The following is a 24177-nucleotide window of genomic DNA, read 5'->3' on the forward strand; positions in this document are numbered from 1 at the left end:
TCATATAGCCTCACCTTACCCTAACCCTATCCCTAGGGGTAAAAACGGACCCTAAAACTCGCCCTAGTCTAGTACATAGCCGTCGTTCCACAAACAACCTTTAGGGCAAAGCTCATATAAGGTTAATTTAGACGAGGCTTTGAGTGTCTATTTTACTCCTTAAAACACCGTCAACTTACCTCAAACTGACTTTTCTGTAATCAGATGGAAGTTTACTATTGTTTTTGCATAAATTTGTGAAGTGAAGCAACATAACAAATATGGCAGCTTTTTGTGTTGCATGGTGGGAGTGTAAATTACGGATTCGGACTTAAACTTGGACTGACATTGATGCCAATGCAGATATTATTCTTGTTTCAAATTCTTAAGGTAAAGTTGACAAAAATTTATGCATTCTATCAACAAAAAATAACATTTAGAGTAATTTTAGAGAGATGTATTGAATTTTCACATTTTATTAATTTAGTCTGTATTGGAAATCCCGATTGGGGCAATCAATTCAAATCAAATAAATAAATTCACCGGTTCGCGATTTAAATCATCAAAAATATTATTATAAAACACGTTTTCTAAGTCAAAAAGGTAACTAATTAAGTACAAAGGTTTGATTTGACACTAAAATCAGTTGTTGCATTGCAATTAACAGGAGTTAACCTGATACTTTAGCGTCAGACGTTGTAGGGAACCAGTTACAACAACTGGTATTCAGACTAACCTCACCCTTACCCTAATCCTTACCCTCTGGACCCTAACCCTATCGAAACCCTAACCCAAACCCAATATAATGATTTTATTGTCATATCTTATTACCATATCGCCATTGGCAAAATAGCGTTTACTAAAATAATGCCGCATTGGCAAAATATCCACTTCCTTCTTTTAAATTCACCTCTTATTATATCATCACTACTCAGATCTCATTCAACCGATTTTTAGATTTAGCGCAGCTGAATCTATTAGTATAAAACGGAGTGCTGAATTCGTGTTGACCCCTATCTCCTAGTGTGAAATGATTCATGGGCCAAGGTCTGCATTAAGTTGGCTGTTATAATGGCAGCTAAGTGGCAACTGCTTTTGATGAAGCCTAAATTGGGTAAATTGGCAATTTTATGCCGTTTTTTGGGGATTTTAGCGTTGTAGTGTGACGTCATCTTGATCTATTTACGTAAACAACATGAGCAGAATTGTACAACATTTGCTGTTGAATTTACAAGTAGGCTTTTTATATATTACTGATACAACATATAAAATTCTTCAATGAGAAAACTACAAGAAGAAATAAAATTGAAGATGATTTTTCATTTACTGTGCTGAAAATTGCATGTCGATGCGCAGCGTAGTTTGCAGTATTTACTGCGGAGCTGTGATGATAGCGCCCTCATTTTAGTAACATCTTAATCACCGTTAATCTTTAGATAAAGATATTCTGTTAATAAAAAAGACTTGTTTGAAAATATTTGAAACATAAAAATAATATTTGGAATATTGAAATTAATTATGCATACGCTCAGGATTATCTTGACGAAAAAAAACGTTTGTATCGAAATGCAGATGAATTTTAAACAATTCTAATTTGCATTAAAAACACCAAACATATCGACCAATATTGTGTGGTATATAGTTGAATTCGAACACTTGGATAGTTGCGGGTTACTCGCTATGATCGTGCCTACACGTGGGATCCGTTTGACCTCTGAACTTTATCAGTTCATTTCTAATCTGCCGGGTCTGATAATAGTAAAATATCATTGATCATGGTTTAAAAAAAGTAATGTGCGGGGTAGATAGCTGGCCGGCTGTGTCAACTTTTACGCTCAGCAATGAGTGGAGAGACAAGGTATCAATTTTTAGCCTTAGGTCTTGGCTTTGAATCCTGAAAATCCGGACAGAGTTTGTATGGAACTTAGAATACTTTCTCATCTCCCGATACAGCTAGATTTGATTTCAGCTTCAGCAGCAAAAATATGAATATGATATCTGAGATGCTTTTGATTTAACGAAATCTTATAATTTATTAGGAGGCTTATGATTTATAATGATTATATGTATTTCATTTCAAAATCTATTAGGCCTACTTAAAATGGGTGACGTATTTACCTTCTCTTCCTTTTATAAACAACTGTTTGTCATTTAAAATCTAATTACCTTATACTTTCATACCATGCATTTCCTTTTATGTTAAGTATAAGCTGATAGAGCACCTTACTAAACCAATGTATGGTCTAGTATGGTGGATATGATTAACTCCTTCAATTCACTAACTTCTGCGCTGAATCTAACAGTGCCCATGGGCACCATGTAATAAATAAACCATCATTACAAACCTCTGATCTTTCTTGTTCTTACTGCTGTGTTAGCCATCTTGTCATCCTATTTGTGTATGAGACGATTTTTCATTTTTTGAACTTCAAATATAGTCTTCGGAGTGTAAAGAATAAAAAGATAACAACATAATGTCAGTGTAAGTAGTTTATTTATTGGAATCGGATGAGTAGTTTGAGTACTGAGTGGTATAAGTGCCGACTGAGCAGGTGGCAATTTTCGACGTAAAATAACGTTTACGTGACTGGGTGGGTGGTTCACGCGTGCTAGTACACGCAGTATACGGAGCGCCATGAACCGGCTACTCTCAGGACTCGGTGAACGATACATGTAGTTCTACTTCGATCAGCCTGCATTTTCATTAAAGCAGGTGATATTATTTTGCTGATGCGGCATTGTACCTATATAAACAACGTGAGATCTTGATGTACACTTCCAATCCTGGCAACTTTATTTAACGATTCGATTCCGTTTCTATACCTAATGAAATGGTGCAACGGCGGGGTGTCTGCCTTGATTAGGTGTGTAATTAATGGAAAGAGCCCAAAACTTTTTTTTCTGATCCTATCATTAGCTGTAAAGCTGATCCTAGACTAACTCTCAGGACCCTCTAGACCCTTTCCTTGTCGATACCCTAAACCTATACCTAATGAAATAATATATTTTATTGCTATTTTTGTTAGTTTATCTAATTGTTGGCAAAATAGCGTTTACTAAAGTAATGACATATTGGTATTACATCAGCGGAGCTGTAGGGTTGGGGGATGAGTTGGTGTCATCTGACTGTCTGTCCAGTGTCAACTTTTATTGGTGTCACATTTTTCTCCATAACCATGAGGAATATCACAAAACTTGGTAGGCCTATACTTGTTAACGACTTTTCAGTGGCTGAAACAGAGATTTTATCACTAATCTTAAAACAACCACTCATGCCCAGAAAGTCCTAACTAGACCGATAGCTCTGGTCATTTTTTTTTTTTACCGGGGACCTAAATCCCAGCAGGCTATTGCTGTCACTTTTCGTCCGTTCGTTGGTCTGTCCTTAGATGGAATTCAGTTATTTTGAGAAATTTTAAAGACACTTCAAAGGTTTGTTTTTATATTGGTTTTATGCATGTTATTAGTCTAGACACATGTGCAGCCCAAAAACTGGCCAAATCAGATGCAAGATGGTAGCCATTATTGATTGTCAAAAGCAGCACTTTTAACAAATTGTTGAAAATGTAATCGAAATTCTGAAGACACTTAGATCAATACCTTTCGATGTATACCCCTCTGGGCCCATTATCATAAGAGAAATTGGGTCGATTAGATTCAAGATGGCCATATTTTTGGTCAGAATTAATTTTACTAATGGTATGCCATTTCCTGTTGAAATTCATGATAGGCCTAACTATTTTTTGATCGGTCATTTTTGCGTAAATGGCGGACATCTTTGTCCTACCAGTCCTCATGCATGGATGTGTAAAAGATATTTGAGGAAAACCTGAACTGATTTTATAGTCTTACTATTTGATCATTGTCAGCATTTTGTCATGAGACACATCTGAATTGGGCTTACCAAGTCTTTTGTTCTCCCCACCTGGGGGGAGTTAGATATTGCGTTTAAATATTTCTATTGGTACCTATGCATAATTTTTACCGCAATCATTATTGTAGAAATGTATTTCTGTATAAATGGGTAGCTATGCATATTTCTTAACTACAATCAATTGCAGAATTGTAGCTCATGATAAGCTCTACGATTGTGATGAGTTTCAAGGCATTGGTTTCATGTATTAAATTCACCAGGTTGTTGAATATTGAATTGTCAAGCAATTTGTCAAGTGGGTATGGTATCCCTGGGCCTCTAATTTTAAGCCTTTCATGACATCTCTGGACCCTGTCTAGGAAATAGGAATAACCAGGGTTTAGTCACTCATGCGATTTCTGGTTCATTGTAACAATTCTTAAATCTGCAGTTGCCTATTAAAGGAAGTTTTTCTTCAATATACCGGTAGGCCTAATTATTTGCGTAGCAATTTTGTATTGGACAGCACTGTCTGATGATGATTTTGAAAATTCAATTGATATCTTATTGTTCAAAATTTGTAGACACGTCAAAAAAATAAATCTCATGAGGAAATCATACAAAGAAGATAATTGCAGAATGTGCAACTAGATTTTAGAATAAGGAATGACCAAGTTGCACAATATTTATTAATATTTATTTTGTAATAATTGTGCAACTGAACGGCAGACTATAACGATTTCAATTGCTGACCTTTAGTCTTTTCCTAAAACACTAAACATTCTGATCAGTGATCACCGATAGGCCAACCCAGCAAAATACAAGACAGCTAGGGACCTGGTAACTTAAAATAACATTTTGCACACCTGGGGTATGATATTCATTGTCGCAGTGTTAAAGCTCTGAGGCTGCTTGTTTAATTGAAATTGTACATGTGCTCATGATATTCTTGAATAAATTGACTGTAAGATTGTATCTACTTGCATTCCATTCAACAGTAGGGTAATTTTACCTACTTTGAAGAATTTCCAGGGATTTTACCCGCTACTGAGATAGATGCTCTCTTAGAATCCAGGAGTTTTTTGCAAAGTGAATAACCAAACGAAAAATAATTTCAGAGGCCAGTAAAGCTCCCAGACCCCCCATAATGATCCGCTGCGCTCGGGTGGCCAAATCCAACATCAACTTTTTTCAAACGGAAGTGACGATTCTTATTTCAAGGGTTCATCCTCTTCAAATAATCCTAGACTTGCCCTTGAATTTATCCAGGGCCCTGTTCTATAGACTGGTAGTATCTTTATCCCATTGGTTAACTCAATTCATTTTTGATTGAGTTAACCCTGGGATAAATTTAATACCAGTCTATAAAACCGAACTTGAAATTAGTAGTTATCAAATGCCCCTAGAATTTTGGTGATTATAGCTCTAACATGGTTCCTACAGCCCCTCAAATCCCCCAAAAACCCCTCACATTCCAAAATCCATTTTTGAGGGTACAAAATCCCTCAAATTCTGAGTTTTAGCCCTTGGCCCCTCAAAAGTTTTGTATCTCCTATTTCTAAAGGACCTTTCTTCAGCGACATCTCAATGTACATCATAAATGTAGTGAGACACTCAAGGCCCTACTTGATTGTTGTAGTCCATAAATCCAGAGAGTGAGGTTGCCCTTGAAAGTATAATAACCACTAATCCAGGCTCCAGGAGAGTTAGATTTCAAGGTGCTGCCACTAGACGGTACTGTATGAGCTAAATACTCAATACAGTAGGACTTACCTTAATCTACGAGCAATTATCTCAACAATTATCTCAACAATTGCTCGTAGCCTTTATACAGCCCTGTATATAAACATATAACATTGACATAAAACTGAAATTCAAAAGGTAATTAATGATGCCATTTTAATTGGATTTCTTAAGTTAATCTATGAAAAATTTCATTTTTGCAGGATATGTGAATATGGTTGGCTTAAGGTGCCAGAAATGCTATAATCCTCATGAAAAAAAGTATGTTCATTCTGTTTAATGGGCTTTGACTGTGCTCAACTCTCTGATATGCCAGATTTTTTCTCTTTGAATCAGAGCACACTAGTAGATCATAGACCTGTAAATACTGGCTTATCCAGAATTAAACAAATGTATTCAGCTATACCATGAACATCAGGCCCATATGCAGCCTCATTTTGAGCTCGCTTGGCTGAAGGCCATGCGGACTTATGCTGTACACCTTGGGCCAGTTTTATCGACTGGTATTAACTTGAACCTATGTGCTCAACTCAATTCATTTACGATTGAGTTAAATCAAAACAGATTAACTTGATATCAACGCTGAACCTCCACTTAAAAATACATTTCCATTTTTTTGTTGAAAATTCCATTTAGAGCTATTTCTATCTGCCACCGCTTTTATCCGACCTGAATTTTACCAAAACCGTTTTTAGCCCTATGATGTTCATTTAAGCCTATGACAAATAATGCTCTAGAGTGTGCCGGTGTGATTGATTTCAAGTAAATTTATTTGTAAGCATAGAGGCCTCGGCTCTAAGTTACAAGAGTAGTTAAGATGTAGTAGACTCCTCTTTCCTACTAAAACTTGGAAAAAATCTTCAGTGTCTCTGATTCATAACTTTGAATCTGGTCGACTTGGAGAATTATTCGCAGTCCAAGTACCACGTAAGGCAAAGTTTAATGTTTTATTAAAATTATTATGGAATGAGCTTCTTTATTTTTCAGTCGTCTACGCCTTGTTAAATTATCCGTACGCACCTCAAGTTCCCGTCATCTTAGCGACTTTCATGTACCAAGGAATGGTCACCTGATCTCTTGTCAGTGTCGAACTTGTACGTTTATACGCTACAACCATAATTTAGGCACTGCAACTCAATGCAACTCGGGTAGTAGATACGATTATAGAAATAATTTATTGCTTAATTATGACTTCAAAAATCAATGGTTATCAATTCGAACGCTGCACACATCGAGTCTTCGCCGGAAAGAAGAGTCGAATGTCACCAAAACGGTGAAAGTGCTAAAAAAGGAGCAACAGCAAAAAGGAAACGATGTAGAGACTGTTTCGACGCCGAAACTGAAACCGCAAAAAGCTGTTGCAGCGGAACCGAAAAAAACGTTAACACAACGATTCGTCGCCGAGGTGAAACACTATTATCATGGCTTCCGTTTGTTGGGAATCGATATAAAGATATCGAGTAAGTTGCTCTGGCAAGTACTACGGGGTAGTGCGCTTTCTCGCAGGGAACGCAGACAGGTAAATTTCTAATATCAATTTTCTAACTATTCTTAAGTAAATATGATCAAATTCATTTTTAGCAATGGTTGATGTCTATGACGTCATGCCAATGCTAGTAAAATGGATCGAAAGTCGTAGTTGAAAAAAAGCGCCGACTCTTCACATTTGCGTAGTAACTTCAAATTGTAACTCTGTTCTCGTAAAACAGTAGACACAGCTGAAAATGATTCAAAATAATGTTTCAATTATTCCTTACAAAATAGCATCGCCAGATTTCTGATTTAATGGCCAAAAAAGTTATTCTATCGCATTTTTCTCGTTAGTTATCTGGTAGATAAGAGGGGGTTAAGCAATCGCGATATGTCCGCATTGACTTTGGCAATAAAAAATGGGGAACGGTCTCTTCTGAATAGAAAAACATAAAATTATGTACCTCTGATTTATAAATATCATAGTGTTTGAATATCGCTGTTATTCCAACTACCAGTAGCCATGGGATTAATTGGGATTTATTCTCAGCGTCAGAATACATATTTCTAGAGCAGTGGTACAGCAGGCCTACTGTGACTGAAGCCCGTATAGGTAGTTTATGTGATCATGCGGGAATGCCTTTGATAAAGTTAAAACCATCTCATAATGATTCGAAACATTAAACGGTAAACGGTAGGCTACCACTATGATACGATATCACCAATAAAGATAGATCATTTTATTCAATTTCACCGGAGTTGTTTATTGGAGGAATATCATTGTTAAGTATGCAGAGAGCAACCATGTTGTATCATCAATCAGTAAACAGACAGTTTGTTGTAAAATTCCATCGGTTCGGCTACATTCTACGATAAGTTTTCACTTTAAGACGCTCTGCCCGCCTTCTGCGCACTCACGAGGCCGTAGCAGCCCCTTACGCACTTGGCAGATAGATTCGCTGCGATTTTTTTCACAAGAGAATTGCCATTATTTTGTTTGCAGTGCGCATGCTCTGCTGTATTTGTAAACAAATGCACGTGGAATCGCTGAACACTGTCAAGAACTAGTGTCACTGTAGTGTAGGCCTGTGCCCGCGTACCTATGTATAGAAGTGTATACACTTCTGTTAACACACCGATACATATGAGTACCGTATGATCTACTACTCAATTGGATGGAAAACCTGCTTACGAAGAATCTGGACACGTGTAGCATTTTCTTACTCGATCAACGAAATGTTTGAAACTTACACAGAAAAGACTTGTTGATGAATCTAACGAATTAGAAATTTGCCCCATAAAGATCAATTTTTGAGGAACACTGAATGTATACAAAATTCTGTTTAAATTCCCAAACCACATAATCCAGGGCAATGCAGCCTTTTTGAAAGAAAGTCGAATGATTTAGATTTTGATCTTTCATTTTCAATCATACTAATTTCCTTCTCAAGCATGCAGATGTGCCAGTCATTTGGAAGCTTAACGACTTATATTTCTTTAATTAAATCCTCCAAAAGTTTATGAGTTGAAATATGAATGAAAAGGCGGTGACAAAAAGTCAATTTCAAAATTTTTCATCATGTAAAATCGTAGAAAAGGCCTGCCCCGGGATGGCGGGTATAGTTGACACGGTTTTGTTTGTATTAAGTTCATAGCCGCGAATGCTGATACAGGAGTGTAGTGCACCCACATGTGGATTGTGTTTAAAAACAGAATGGGGAGCATGCGCACTGCAAACAAGATGGCAGAAACTCTCTTGTGAAAAAAAAAATCGCAGATTCGCTTTGTAATGCGAATCTGAAAAATAACTTTTAACTTTCCCATGCGTTGAACATCACAACAGTGATAGAATGTATTCGTTGTTTTTTTAAATTGCAATATTGTGATGGTTATTTGCAGCAACTGTAGTTTTTAGTTATAAGATGGTAGTGAGTTGGTAGTCATGAAGGTTATAAGATGGTAGTGAGTCGATGACGTCATTTTCGTGTCGCCACTTATAACTTGTTGGTGGGAGTTCAGAGGAAGATTTGTCAAACGAATAAATACTTTAATCTTATTTATGCAGAGTGTGAAATTTCGCTTTTTTAAAATATTTCCCTAAATTATTAGAAAATGCCAATAGTAAGACCGTGGGAAAGTTTTTATTGTTGAATGGGTGAATCACGGTGGCGCAGTGCACCTGTGATAAGGCGGAAATAGTTTCATGTGAAGGCAAAGCTTTTAAACGATAAGACAGTCGGAGGTGGTGTATCAACTTTTTTCAACTAAAGTGCTGCTATTTTCCCAATCAAATTGCTAGATTTCGATTATTTCTCATAAGTCAACACTTGTAATTCAAGCGTGATTTTGATGTGTGTAGAAATATATCGTGACTACTGAAAAATTTTGGATTGATTCACCGCATAGCTTTTTCATAGTGAACATTTTAGTATATGAATCAATTAAGATGATTGACAGACACTGGTGCGGTTGTATCAGCTGTTGAAGACGTTCGATGTAAACAATAATTTTAACCACGTGCGCGTTGAAAACAGGGACATCAAACTAAGAAGCACTGAATTTTTTAATTACTTGTGATTTGAATAGGCATCTGTGCTGGTTTTTCAAAAAGTCGAATTTTAATTGACTCCTATTGCGTAGGCCTAAGCCAGGCCCTCTGGAATTGAATTGAAGTCAACACAGTAATTCGCCTGTAGGCCAAATTTGCGATGAATCTTTTTGAAAATTAGCTTGAAGATTGGGTCTGGCGAGATGTCCACCCCTATTGTAAAAAAATGTCATTGGCGATCAAATATGGCTGCCATTTGGGTGGCCATCTTGAATTTGGTGTGAGGATCAGGGTAAGTAAACTGTCCATGCCTTTTGTATATGGAGGTCATCGGCTTTCAAATATGGCCGCCAGGTCAGCCATCTTGAATTTCTAGCATGAAACAGCCTGCAGTACTAGTACTAGTTGAGTTCTAGTATGGCCACCAGAGTTGCCATCCATCTAGGATTTTTTTTCAGCATGATGCCTACATCAATTCTTGATGCATTTTTTCATGAAGTGTGTTATTTGGGGCAGCTAAAATGGGCTTGTCTTTTCATGTAAGGATATATTAACAGAAAATGTACATTATTGCCACATTGCCTATACCATCTTAACTATTTTAAAACTTATTACATCGTTACAATGTAAATCTTTCTGTAAAACTTTGAATCATACTGAATCATTCTTCTTCTACTGCGTCATGTAGGTATAAGGCCCGTGGGCCTCTTGTTTTTGAGGAATCAAAGGCATATAACAGTACATTCATGTACTGAAAAATTATGAAATACTTCAATCTTCAGTGCCCGGTGGCTCTTAATGGTTTATAGTTTGTTAATTTTGTTAAATTTTACTCACACAGTCGATTTCTGTCGATGTTCTTCTCATTTTGCCTTTGGTCTAGATGACCGAACACTAGCGCACCTCGCGGTGGCGGCAAACATCAAAATCATTTAGAATAGAAGTAGGGCCTAACAGTTCATGCTTGGAAAACCACAGTCAGTCGAGATTACCCTTACAGTTGTACATTAAATGTGAATCTTGTATAGGCGAAAGTGCCGAAATTGTTGTATTAAATGGGTTTTTGTATACAAATCTTGATTGATATAAATCTCTAAACTGGGTGGGACATGATGGAAAACGTCAGAATAAACTAGTTTCGTCTTTAACAAAGTCACATTAATGAGGTTTAACAATACAAATAGCGTTTAGGCTAAATCTTTCGGCAGAAAAATTAAATTCATTCAATTCTTAAGTCTGTTGTCCTCCCAATCAACATCGTCATAGAACATTTCTGGCAGATGTAAAGCATAAACCACTTAATACCTTACCACTGTATAATCTACCAATGCTTCAAGGCCCATGGGCCTCTTGTTATTGAATTTTACATTCGAGAATTTTTTCGCACTCCGATCCAGGAGCCATCTGTATTCTTTTGTTAACCGCGGAACACTGAGAGATATCTGTGCTTGAAAGAATTAATTCATGTCATTGTGTAGTAGACTGCTCTTGCAGTGAAGCAGATCATGGTTTATGGTTCTAGGTTTACTTGATAAATCTTTTGAATATTCTAACTTTGTGATGGCCCATCACTCATCAGCTTGTCCCTTAGCCTGCACTGGGGGGCTCTTGTTCATTTTGTCGAAATTTCTGGAACTAACGATCATCTCAACTCCATGTTGTGGACCTATTATTATCATTATTCCCCAACTTGTGATTTGATTTTCTCATAACTCTCATAATGCTCTTGGAACTAATGACGTAATTTTTTTTTACAGCTTGTTTGTACGACCTCTGATTTATTTCGTATGGTGCCATTTCTCGTCTTTCTGATTATTCCGTTCATGGAATTTCTCCTGCCTGTTGCAATCAAGCTTTTCCCGAATATGCTACCTAGTACATTTGCTGAGGCTGATAAAGAGGTAAATCTAAATAATGGCTATGATTGTAATGTATTAAGCCTTGAGCTACATGTTAAATTTTGATATTTTCTCTTCTTCAAGTTTACCACTGCTGAACAGTATGCTTTGATATCCTATATACCCTATATGAACCATACCGCGGTATTCAGAATAACGGGTATGATAAAATATCATGAACATGGCTCTATTTTTGTAAGTCATCTAGGATTTCTGCCATGGTCCTTGTCACAGGTCTACCCTAGCTGAATTAATATTCATGGTTTATTTTATTATCAGTGTCTCGATTTCCAGTGTTCTATACAACAGGTTTTAGAGGGGCGGCCACCCGTATAATTTTTACATTCACTCCTCTGAAAATCAACCACCCCTTATAGAATATCTGCTGCCCCTATTAGAAATTGAATTTGACACCAAAATTAAGTTAAATTTTCTGTATTTTTTGGGGGATTGAGAGCCTTGCTTCTTCAGCAGACACGATGTCATGCACTTAACAATGAAGGCAGCCAATTTAAATTCCAGTGTATGGAAGAAGCTGATTTCCTAGTTTAGTTATCTAAAAAAAGTGCTGGTACAGATGGGTAACAGTGATCTACCAGTAGTGAAATGAACTCTTCGAATTACATGCTCTCGATCTCCTATACCATTAGCATAACTATCTCTAAAATCTAACACTTACTTTAATAGGTTGTGATGCTAATAGTAATGGCTCGATTAGTTGTGATATCATGCACCTCTTGCCATCTTTATTAGAAAGTTGTTCATAATTCGATTTTAAACCTCTTAATGTCAAAATGTCTAACGTCCTCTTGCAGCGTATGGAAGTCTTAGGAAACATTGGATTCCATTCAATTTTTTCATTCATATTAAACTATATTTCGTTTCTATTTTCAACAGAGATTGAAAAGGAAAAATGCTTTAAAAATGAAACTGGAAATGGCAAAATTTCTCCAGGAAACCATTGAAGAAAGCGGTGTTCAAGGAAAACGCTCAAAGGAAAATACTAATCACGTGAAAGACTTTGCTGCCTTCATGGAATCGGTACACATTTTATATAGTCCCATTTTCATATCTAAACATTTTGAATGAAATTATGTTGTTTTTTTTCTGTACAACTAGATTCGCAGTGCTGGGACAATGGCGAGTAGTGAGGAAATCAAGAAATACAGTCAGTTATTTGAAGATGAAATAACGTTAGATAATCTGAAACGATCGCAATTGGCAGCTTTATGCAAATTACTAGAACTGCAAACTATGGGCACTACGAACTTCTTGCGCTTCCAAATCCGGATGAGATTGCGTCACTTGATGTCTGATGACAAGGTTTGTACATATTGATAAGCTGACTTTTCACAAACAGTAGATTCTGATGTCGATCTTATGGGACCTCAAAAGTCTTTCCAAGTTGAGTGATAGCCAAAGTAAAACCAGAGTTGTTCGGATCCGACTTGAGCGGAGTTTACCGTTGTGATTATTTGCGGCCACAGATACTAAAATTACTGGAACCCTACTCAGCCCTGACATTTTAAATTGGAATTGGGTGATGCCGTTTTCATTTACATCGAATAATCATCTGATATGTCATGTATTGATAATATTTATTTGATTTGGTGTTGCAGTTGCTCTCTGAATCCCGTTTTGTATAAATAGAGATTTCTGTGAGACCACCCCTGGGTTCTTCCGAACTTCTGACCCAAGGGGAATTTAGTCAGCACCCGAACATTCAGTAGTTAAATCTGCTTGCCAGGCCGTTGTCCAGCGATCCTTATCAGCTTCTGGGATTTCAGAGCAGGCTGCCACTTATCCCATCAAGGAGTACCATAAACAATGCCAAATATTTTGCCGATATTTTGCAAATTGGTGTGCTTCAGGGGAAATCAATCCATGTGCTCCCTCTGTTTGCGTGATTGTTGAAAAAAGCTGTTTAAAAATTATGGGGAAAATACCACTAGTACTCGTCATTAAATTACTTGTACCTTTTTAATGGCATGAAATCTATGCTGCAAAAGGTATTTAGTATCTTGATGCACTAGATTTGTATAAGTTAGGTTATGTGGATATTTTTCTCAAAGCTGTGGAAAGATCCTTATAAATTGCTAAAATTATAATTTCCTACATATCGATATGTTCACATGTCCCTTAATCTTAATCAATTTCATAAAGTACGGTGGTAACCCGTGTGGCCTCTTGGCCAATTATTCACCTTCAGCCAATACAGTTGAACCTTGTTAATACAATTTTGACAAAATTCAATTTTGACGAAACCCATTTATTACAATGATTGCCAGCATGTCCCAGCTAAGATATTTAGATTAATCAAGCTTTGGATAATAGAAACCCGTTTAAGAAACGAAATTTCACTTTTGCCCTCAAGATTTTGTATTAATGAGATACCACTGTATTAGTCTATGGATGATATTGAAAAGGTGCAATGTTAGTTTTAGATAATCCATGTTTGAATTTCCATTGAATCTTATTATAGATGATCTTGAAAGAAGGTGTCAATACACTTACTACACGTGAGCTGCAGGTAGCCTGCCGTGAACGTGGTATGCGATCGCTCGGTGTATCTGACGAGCGCATGGTGCAACAATTACAACAGTGGATCAAGTTGCACATGGATGATGACATCCCTGCCTCCCTATTACTCTTGTCGCGTGCAATGTATTTACCGGAAGACATTTCACCAGAAGATCAACTGAAACAAACGATTGCAGTTCTACCTGATTCAACAGTAAGTACTAGGGCCCAGTTACTACATCACGTTTTCAATGCAGCTTTGACTTTAGGCAGATGTGGCCCGGATCTATTTGATTGATGATCACTGCAAATAGTCCATTGAATATTCACGTACTAAGTTCATTCTAGGCTTCATCGGTCTTGCTTGTTGTGGTTTTGGGGTATAATTTTCTTCTTCAGTCCGTATCACAGAACATAAAGAAATATCCTGTTTGAAATTGCCTACATAAGTAGCACACAGTTGTATGTTATTTGTCATATTTTAAGGCTGACAAGGCTAAGGTGAAGATCGCCGAAATAACTGGAGATGCAGTGGATAATTTAACAAAATTAAATCTCATCAAACAAGAAGAAGAGGCTATCAAACAAGAACGGGAAGAACAGAAAGAACATGAACAGAAGGAAGAACAAGAAGCTAAGGTATATTTTAGGCGATTTTCCTACTTGTAGTATTCTAATCTTGATTGACGATTCATAATCCATGGCAAAAATGTATTGTAGAAAAAAGTCGAACCCATTGTGGAATCAGCTGTTGCTGATGCAGCACCTGAGATCACAATAACTGCGGATGAAGAATTGAAAGACAAAGCTGAACTACTTGAGACTCGAGCTGAAGAAGGTATGAAATTATCTTTAGTGGTCACTTTTCATCTGTCGTCTGTAAAGGGAATATAGTTTTCTTGGGAATTTCTCAATATGCTTTGATGTATGGTCCTGATATATTTGGTTGATGCGTCTATCTAGCTTAGCAGCATCTGCAGCCCAAAATTGGGCCGATCAAAATCTTTCAAAGTGGCTGACTTGTAGGAATTTTTGTTCGGCAAAATCAGCACTTTGTTGAGGGTTTAATTGGAAATTTTGAGGAGGCCTTCTTCACCTGTGTCAATTGATTAGTTTAAGATGAGCCATGTATTAATTGTGTCAATGAATCGTAAATTTCCAGAAAATTTTCTAAACACGAGCTCCCCCGCTTGCGACCTCCGGTCGTTATACAAATTAGTTATACAAATTAACCAATGACGAATTAAGCGAGTCGCTTAATTCGTTGTTGGTTAACGAGGTTGATTGTATGTAATATTTCCACTGAATGACTCTGTTAATGGTCATCCTTCCTTAATCAATCTCCGGTTTTCAGAATTGAAAGCAGAAGATGCTGAAATTTCTCACCAAGATTTAAAGGAGTTAGAGACTGCCATTGATTTTACTCTTGCTGAAAAGAAAACTGTCGATAAAGAACTAGGAGCACTAGAAGCACTGAAAGAAGATGTTAGCGAATATCAAGAGGTGAAACAAGAAAACATGAATAGTTTCTGTTTTTCTTGGATTTTAAATGCTGAGCAATAACCAGTATGCAACATGCAATAAATCACACTTAAATCGATTAGACCAATCAAATCAAAATCAAAATTGTTTGTTGCTCATTTTGAAATCACATAGTAACATACTGATTCGTACTATCCAGCTTCTATCGCTTTGTTACATATTCATTCTGTATGCCACTAGTAAAACAAAATAACATTGTTTTATGACAGAAAATATGTCAATCAGTTTCCACGGAGAGGCTTCCCCAACAGAATGATATGAAAATCATGCGTATGTTGTCCATTCTTGTTTAAGGAAGAAGCAGCAGTTTATTGTCAATATTATACAATTTATACTGGAATACCAATATATTGCATCATCTGTAGGTTTTCATGAAATTCTGTAAATATCAGTTAAGAAAAGTAGGGTTGGCAGCGCTGAATTATAGATCAGTAGCCAGTTGGCAACTTTCGAGGAACTATCTCAAAAGTTGGTTAAAGATAACAAACCAGCGCATAATATCATAGCACAGTAACGATGAACTTTTAATTGTCACTATGTCAACTATCCATTGGTTAACTCTAACCAACCTTTGGGAAGCTGGCCTCTAACTAGCATTGTTTCTGAGAAAGAGTTCAATTAGTGCACTAAATTACTAAAAAATATCCTGAAATATCTCTCTCATAACTAACCCCACTTGTTGTGAAAATACTCAAATGGAAACATCTTGGTAGTTGGATCTGTTGCGTATTTTGTATATTTTCATCCACCGGCTAGTGATGTGTAATCATTTATGAATAACTACATATCTATTTACAGGATCTACAAGATTTGAAAGAGGTTGTGGTTGCGACTGGTTTGAGTGACGTGCATATTCAAGAATCGAAGGCAGCACGTAACTTGAGCAAGCGTCTGAACACAATGATCACACAAATGGATGGTCTTATTGATGAGCTTCATAAAGAGCGACATTCACTGTTAGAAGACATTGAAGTTAATGAAGTGAAATTGCGTCGTAGTGCTGATGATGCCAAAGAAGAACTGAGGACTCAGATTGCTGAGAAAAAGTAAGCTCATTTTTTCAGATCTAAAGAATCCATTGTGCATTCCCTAGGTGAGTAATGTCGAACTGACTGCTGCACTTCGCCCTAAGGTATTACCTACATCTATGAGAGTAGTTTGAGATTTCAACTTAGATGCTATGAACCATTTTCTTAATAATTTGGGGCTTTTCTTCAACTGATTTGAGACTGTCTATAGAAACCAAGACTACACGTTATTAAGTAGCATTTGTACCGTCTCTTACAGTATGAGACTGTACAAATGTCACTTAAGTTGTCCAGATGAGATAAGAATCAGGTAAATGTATTTTAGTTAGATTCACAGACTTTAATTTATCAAGTTGACTGGTACCGAATGATTTACCACTGCTTTATAGTTCGCCAATATACTGTATTCCTTTATTTGTCATTGAACGGGGACCCGACTCGATAATCTCCGGATTCTTCTCACTTTTTGGCAATCTCATTATTATCTCTGCTCATGTATTTCTATAATTGTTACCAGTATTCTTTATCAGATTGCAAATAAAATACAATACAGGACCTGACTGGTTATATTTGCAACTAGAGGTCAAGTAGGAAAGCAGATTTCTGCTATTTCAGATGATGTTTCATCTACGTATATCGTACACCAAAAACACATCCTTCCTTGCCTTTGCATATGCACTTAATAGATGGTCCCTCAGAAAATGAATGAATTAATTATAACATTTCGTCCGTATTTCATCAATAGGTCAAACATAATTAAAGTCAATGAGTTGGTGTTAGCAATGAAACATTACCAGAAAGTGTCCAATTCAACCAGATTGCAGAAAATTGCTGAAGTTTTGGATGATGATGACGATGGTAACATTAATTTGGAAACTGTAATGAAGGTAAGTTGGATGAGCTGTATATTGTACAGTAAAAATTCGGATTTTGATTTATCAAATTTAACAATCTTAGAATTTCGTCCCAAGAAAGATGATTCGATTAATTTCATATTGAATACAACATCAGTAAAGCCCTATAAGAAACAGAGTTTCTCAGAAGTTTGTTCTATTATTTGAAATATTCATCAATTGTATTCTGACGAGAGTTTAATACTGTAGTCTAAAAACAATGTTAATTTGGGGGGGATGATGCCAATTAGTAAATTTCTTCTTCGTAACTAAATTTGTTGAATATTTTTTGATGGCGGATAATCGTACAAAAATCAGCTGTTATTATAAGAATCGTTCAGAACATTTTGTGGTGTATGGCGTGTATGGACTTTGGCAAAAAATTAGAAGCTGAAAGCTTTGATTAATTTGGAACTAAGCGTTTGCTTGGTGGTAGTCAGGAGTGGCAGATAATCGGAGGGCTGATAACCAAGAGTTGACTGTATAGGGTTAAGGAATTTTTTAGCATGTTTGCTGCCAATTACGAGATATCTTGTAGTTCCAGTACTACCACAATTGCCACTTAGAGTTATTCACCATTCGATATTTCAGCCAATTACGTACATTAGGGGAGGGGTCAGTGCAATTGCGTACGGTAATGCTTAATGTATATGAATGCATGGCCGATTTTGCATACAGAGGGGGAGGGGGGGTTGAAAAATTCAAATTTTATGCGTACGTAATGAATGATCCCCTATGAGATGTCTATGAGATGCGGTGTAGACGCACTGAAAGGGTTAATGTCTTTATTATTTTAATAAGAAAAATAGTGGCTCTTATCTATTTTCGTGTTTGCTTCTCTTCACCTGAATCTGGAAGTGCGCACGCGTCGTGACCACCTCCTTCTTTTCGCTCTCTAAAAATTATCATATGATTACTGATAGTAGTACCATAATTGCACGATCCCCCTTGCACATTCATTATCTAAAGACCCTGCACAAATTAAACTAAGGCCTATAGTAAATCGGTTGTCCCAAACCGTAAACTAATGGTTTTAAAGCTGTTACCAAGGTAAACTATACTGACTACATCCGCCATATTTGTTTACATCCACCATATTACGTCATAATACCCGACTTTCCCCAGGTCGTAGACGACCAATATCTCAGTTGTACATCTATAGTACACCATAACCCTGTTACCAGCTCTGAAATTAAAACTCAAAATGGCTGTCTTGCATGTACTATTAGTCATGTATGCACTCTCTGTTGGTTTTAAAAACGTATTTACTCCTACAAAAATAACCCCGCAGTTCCTGTCGCAATCACAGCCCAGGACCAGGAGTAACAGTAACAGTCACGGTAGTGTTGCTTCCCTCCTATATCCATCATCCGCGGCAAACCCCAACTGCCGGAAATCATTCCTGTTTAGACCAAACAAATTTAAACCGTTCTCACTACAAAACCTTAATTTAGGCTATCTTGCACTGCTCGTACTTGCCACTGCAAACGATATAGAAACAAACCCAGAACCATCCATGGTCTTCCCTTGTGGTTCCTGCCTAGACCCTGTCACAACAAGGCATCCTGTGTGATGAATGTGAAACAGCTTTCAGGGAGTCGACAGCGGTACGTACAAGACCCTTACCGAACATGAAAACGTAGTTTGGAACTGCTCAAAATGCGGTTCACCGAACTACACTACAGATATTTTTAATGCACCAATTGCATTATCCTCTACCTCTTCGAGTTTTTCCTCCCTGAATTCCTTCTCCCTACTCGCTGATGATGAACTAGCAGATGAAACTGAAGGACCACTCACATCCACCCCTGTTAAAGGGTCGGAACCTAACCCCCCATCAGTTCTCAATTAATATCCACATAACAAATGTATAAAAAATACTTTGAATCAACAGCGCCAACCTAGACCCCTGAAAGTACTTAATATAATTTTTCAGTCAATCAACAACAAACTCCCATCTTTCTACCAACTACTGGACTCCGTTAAACCGGCCATAGTCGTAGGCTCAGAAACCTGGCTATCTGAAGATAAAGCTAATGGCGAAATTTTTCCTCCCTCCCTAGGGTATACTCCATTCAGACTAGGTCGTAACAACAAACGTTGAGGGGGAGTAGCTATCCTAGTTAAACGAAACCTGGTCTGTTCAGCCCAACCCCAACTGCAGACTAAGTGTGAAATACTATGGGTTAAATTACAACTTACTAGGAGCAAACCCATCTTCATAGGTGCATACTACAAACCACAAGAAATTGACCACGAAAGCCTCGTTAACCTTAGGGAATCCCTGCCGAAAATACCAAAAGATAATAATATATGGATCCTGGTGATTCAACCTGCCAAACATCTCATGGCAGGATTGTGAACCAAAAATCCTTGATAGTCAGAAAAAAGGTATCTATGAGGAATTTATCACCCTCATATAAAATTATGACTTCAGCCTCACACAAATAGTTACCCAGCCAACCAGCAATAATACCATTGACCTTTTCCTAACAAATAACCCAACATTAGTCAACAAAGTAACCTCCAAGAAAAAACAAGTACCCGACATAACAAAACGAACTGGCATGCCCTTAAAGCCCATTTTACCGCTTTCCAGGCGAGCTTCCTAAAGAACTTTCACAGAACCGTAGAAACCCTCTGGTCTGACCTCACAGCAGAAATCAGGAGGGCATCGGCAAAGTTTATCCTAATGAAAACCCTGGGAACCCGCCCCCAGCTGCCCTGGATGACCCAACACATTAGACGTCTTGGACCGCATTTATTGCAGGCACAGGAAATCAGGCAATAGCAAGCAACGTAAAGACTTCACTAATCTAAGATACCAAATCCAGAGACTACTTAGACAGGCACATAATAAGTATGTCGCAAATCTCTGGAACTCAAGGGAGGAAAATCCAAACAATCTTTCCACGAAAAAGTTGTTCTCGTACCTGAAATCCCGTAAGCGAGACTCATTTGGAATCCCCCCATTAAAAAATGATGGAAAGATGTTCAACGATAACATTGATAAAGCAGAGATTCTGAATAACCAGTTTCAGTCAGTCATCTCACCCTGCTCACCAGCCAACCTGAAACAACTGTGCTCAGAAAGCCTCCCAAATAACTCTCCCACCATGCTAAGTATAACATTTACAGTAAAAGGAGTTGATCGCCTCCTGCGTAACCTAAACCCTGAAAAGGCTTGCGGCCCAGACCAAATTCATCCTCGACTACTAAAAGAACTCCATAGTGAATTGGCCCAAATAATCACAAAAAATTTTCCAAACATCATACGATTCTGGCGACTGGACCGCAGCCCTCATCACCCCAATCTTCAAAAAAGGGGAAAATCCAAAGCAGCAAACTACAGACCCATCCCTCTTACCTGCATCCTATATAAATTGATGGAACATATCATAGTCTCAAATCTCAATAAGCACCTTGCCCGAAACAATATTCTGTACGATCTCCAACATGGTTTCCAAGAGAAGAGATCTTGTGAATCACAACTTATCTCCCTGATCGATGACCTTTCTCGTACCACTCAGGCTAGCAAATAGGTAGATCTTATCCTACTAGATTTCAGTAAAGCCTTTGACAGTCAACCACACCAAACTTCTCCACAAGCTCAAAAAACATGGTGTTGAGCCAAAAACGGTCGACTGGATCAAAGGCTTCCTTTCCCACCGCTTCCAAACAGTCGTTGTATCTGGCGAACATTCCTCTCCTATTCCGGTAACATCAGGAAACCATATAACCGCACGAAAGTCCATCCCTACATCCTACATGCAACATGGCCATACACTTCAGTCGGAGCACCATGCACGATACCTAGGCGTGGACATCGACCATTCACTAAAGTGGAACCATCATGTATCACGTATATCAACAACTGCAAATAAATCCCTTGGTTTCATCAAACGCAACATCAAAACACCAAACCCCAAAATCAGAGCAACTGCTTACAAGGCCCTGGTTCGCCCACAGCTCGAGCATGCTGCAGCTGCATGGGACCCTTATCTCAAGTCGCAAATCAGCACCATTGAACTGGGCTGCACGGTGGGTCCTTAACAATTACAGCCCCCAAGCCAGTGTTAGTGCCATGCTCGCCACCCTCGGCTGGCCGACCCTCAAGAGTTCAGAGCTATAGGCCGCCTAACACTCATGTATAAAATTGTTTACGGCCTTGTGGCAGTCCCCCTACCAGTGAATGTGACCCAACCCACGCGCCTTACAGGTCGTGGCCATCCCCTCCGTTTCATGACCATAAGAGCAACACGTGACTGCTACAAGTATTCTTTCTTTCCAAAAACATTAGCCCAATGGAATACTCTCCCTGCATCAGTTGTCCTGACCAAGTCACCTGAATCCTTCAGGAGGCTGGTATCTGTGGCACACCCCTAGATTTATTCCAAAATCCTGTTAAGTGTTTTTAAAATGTACATTATCTCTTTCATTATTATTATTAATCGGATTTTCCATGCACACTCTTTTTCTTTCTCTTCTAACACAGACGCGAATGCGAGTGTGCTGGAGTATTTAAATGAATGAATGAAAGTCACTCGAGTTAGTCACGTTTTTTCTTTCAGCTGTAAATTTTTCTATGCAAAATCATTTCCACACAATCCGATAAGTAATCTAGCAATGATCAACATGATGATAGATTCTGTTAAGACACTGCAATATTCAAATGACAACTATCCAAAAGCTTGCACTAACTTGGTCCGCGTCTACAATAACAACATTCTGATTCCCAGTCCCCGTGTGTAACATTTTATGTAACGATGTATGACAACACCGATCTCTTAGCTCTTTAACAAGTAATCAAGTTCAAAGTTTAATTCTACTACAGAAATACAAAACCACCAAGCAAGCTTTCAGTACAACCATGACAGCAAGCCCATTTTTAGAATTTTTTCTTGTCATGAGTCTATTCTTGGTTATTTATATTAGGTTATTCAATTGATCGGACAAGACAACATTAAACTAACCGGTGCTGAAATACAGAATATTGTTAAAACGTTGAAAGAAGAAACAGAGATTGAAGAGGATGAGAAACGTCGCGAGAACGAAATGAGTGAATTCTTCAAACAACTTGACGAAGAAAAAGCTGAAGCGATGCAACAGTTCAAAGGTGGAAATGATGAAGATCGAAGAGAAGAGCAAAAGCAATAAGAATTTATCTTCTTTTATTTAGAAATAAAATGATGAGATACGGGTACCTGATATCCAACTACATGTGTACGTAGTAAGATACGCAACGGAAGCAGCCATTTGACATGGTTCTAATTTCAAATGATAGTTTTCAGATGAATTTAATAGTTATGAAGTACTGTCATATGCTTTTGTCAAGAGATAATACTTTATACATTAAGTCCATCCATTCAGGGTTCGATTTAACAGACTAACCGGAGGCCAGTGGATTTCCTGTCGGGATCATATTCTTTACTCTTGAAATCCATCGGGCCAGTGGATGTTTAAGCTACCGCTATTAAAGTAATATAGTCTATGTGCGAACATCTGTTTGTCTGCCTCTGCATCATGTGGTTCCTCAGTCAGCTCTCGGTATACATTCAACTCCGAATATAACTTCATGTTGGCTTCATTTCTTAGAACTGCGTGTGCAATAAGGTGCACAGTCATCTGTATAAAGTAGAGTATGGTGGTGAGCGAAGCTAATTGACAGTATTTGATGAGGTCACATTGCTGACCGACTCAGTCGCTAGACATTGTCAGTAGGCCTATGGCTTACAACGTCGAGTAGTACAATTTAATATCATTAGACAGGCCACTGTAAGTGTTGGACCAGAATTTAGCTTCGAGATTGGTGAATTTTGAGATATAAATCAGTTTGTGTTTATAGTTCTCAATTGAGCAGGACAATACACTATGAATGTGGGGAGTCCCCTGAAATGGTATCAAAACAATCTAATTGGGAATTATACAATGTATTTATGAATTTATAGTTTTCCTTTAATCAGCTGTCTTTATCTACAGCAACTTGAATTGGAAAAAACACTTTGGTATAAGAACTGCAGCCAGTAAAATAATTGGAGGGCCAGTATTAAAATCAAATCCACTGGTCCTTTTGTCCTTAAATCTTACCCTGTCCTTTCCACCAATTTTAAAAGATCTTCTTTTCATATTAATTTGTACTGATAATATCATAGAATTTTGTTGGTCTGAGTTGATACATTATATCCGAAGAATACCGTTTAGAATAATTATGTCCGATGATATCCTGTTTTGAAGTACATGTATTTTACAAATGATTACTAGAATGTCTAAGATAATATAATGAGAAAACATTTATAGCTGTAATACTACATATATTGTCATTAGGTAACTTCCTGAAAAGATCTCAAGAACTATTCGATATCAAATGGAAATTTATGGAGTTAAGAAATCTGCACCGTTTATGAATACATGTAATTGATATTGAAATATTGTTCCGTTTGTCGTGATTAGTAACTAGGTTTGAATAGGTCTAATGAAATCCCGAGTGTTCGCGTGTATATAAATATGTAGTATTTTCGTAGGTAATCAATCATAGATTCTGAAACGTGTCTTGTTAACTGATAGATATTGTTTCAGAATGTATGCTTCTTGATGTTGTTAGTTTATAACTCCTGTAAATAGAGCACAAGATTTGGTGTAAATATACATAGATATTTGATGAATACCGGTATATAATTTACCAATGGATGAATGGAGAAATATA

The 24177-nt window shown here is 37.5% G+C and overlaps 1 protein-coding gene across 3 annotated transcripts in view; it reads left to right on the top strand.

Annotated features, from left to right (window-relative positions):
- LOC141899634 (mitochondrial proton/calcium exchanger protein-like) overlaps positions 1-24177 on the top strand; it is a 39982-nt gene extending 15805 nt beyond the window's left edge. The window contains exons 1-13 of one of the 3 annotated variants that reach the window (XM_074786054.1): positions 2422-2692; positions 5779-5836; positions 6563-7094; positions 11351-11494; positions 12389-12532; positions 12611-12814; positions 13974-14225; positions 14498-14650; positions 14732-14849; positions 15366-15514; positions 16352-16599; positions 17327-17468; positions 22410-24177. In XM_074786054.1, the coding sequence (XP_074642155.1) occupies positions 5790-5836; positions 6563-7094; positions 11351-11494; positions 12389-12532; positions 12611-12814; positions 13974-14225; positions 14498-14650; positions 14732-14849; positions 15366-15514; positions 16352-16599; positions 17327-17468; positions 22410-22631 (2355 nt within the window). In that variant the 5' untranslated portion in view covers positions 2422-2692; positions 5779-5789 and the 3' untranslated portion in view covers positions 22632-24177. Of the gene's footprint in view, positions 1-2421; positions 2693-5778; positions 5837-6562; positions 7095-11350; positions 11495-12388; positions 12533-12610; positions 12815-13973; positions 14226-14497; positions 14651-14731; positions 14850-15365; positions 15515-16351; positions 16600-17326; positions 17469-22409 lie in introns of those variants that run through there. The other 2 variants (XM_074786053.1, XM_074786055.1) reach the window with 2 other exon arrangements.

The sequence above is a fragment of the Tubulanus polymorphus genome, chromosome 2, assembly GCF_964204645.1.
Source record: "Tubulanus polymorphus chromosome 2, tnTubPoly1.2, whole genome shotgun sequence".
Taxonomy (NCBI): domain Eukaryota; kingdom Metazoa; phylum Nemertea; class Palaeonemertea; order Tubulaniformes; family Tubulanidae; genus Tubulanus; species Tubulanus polymorphus.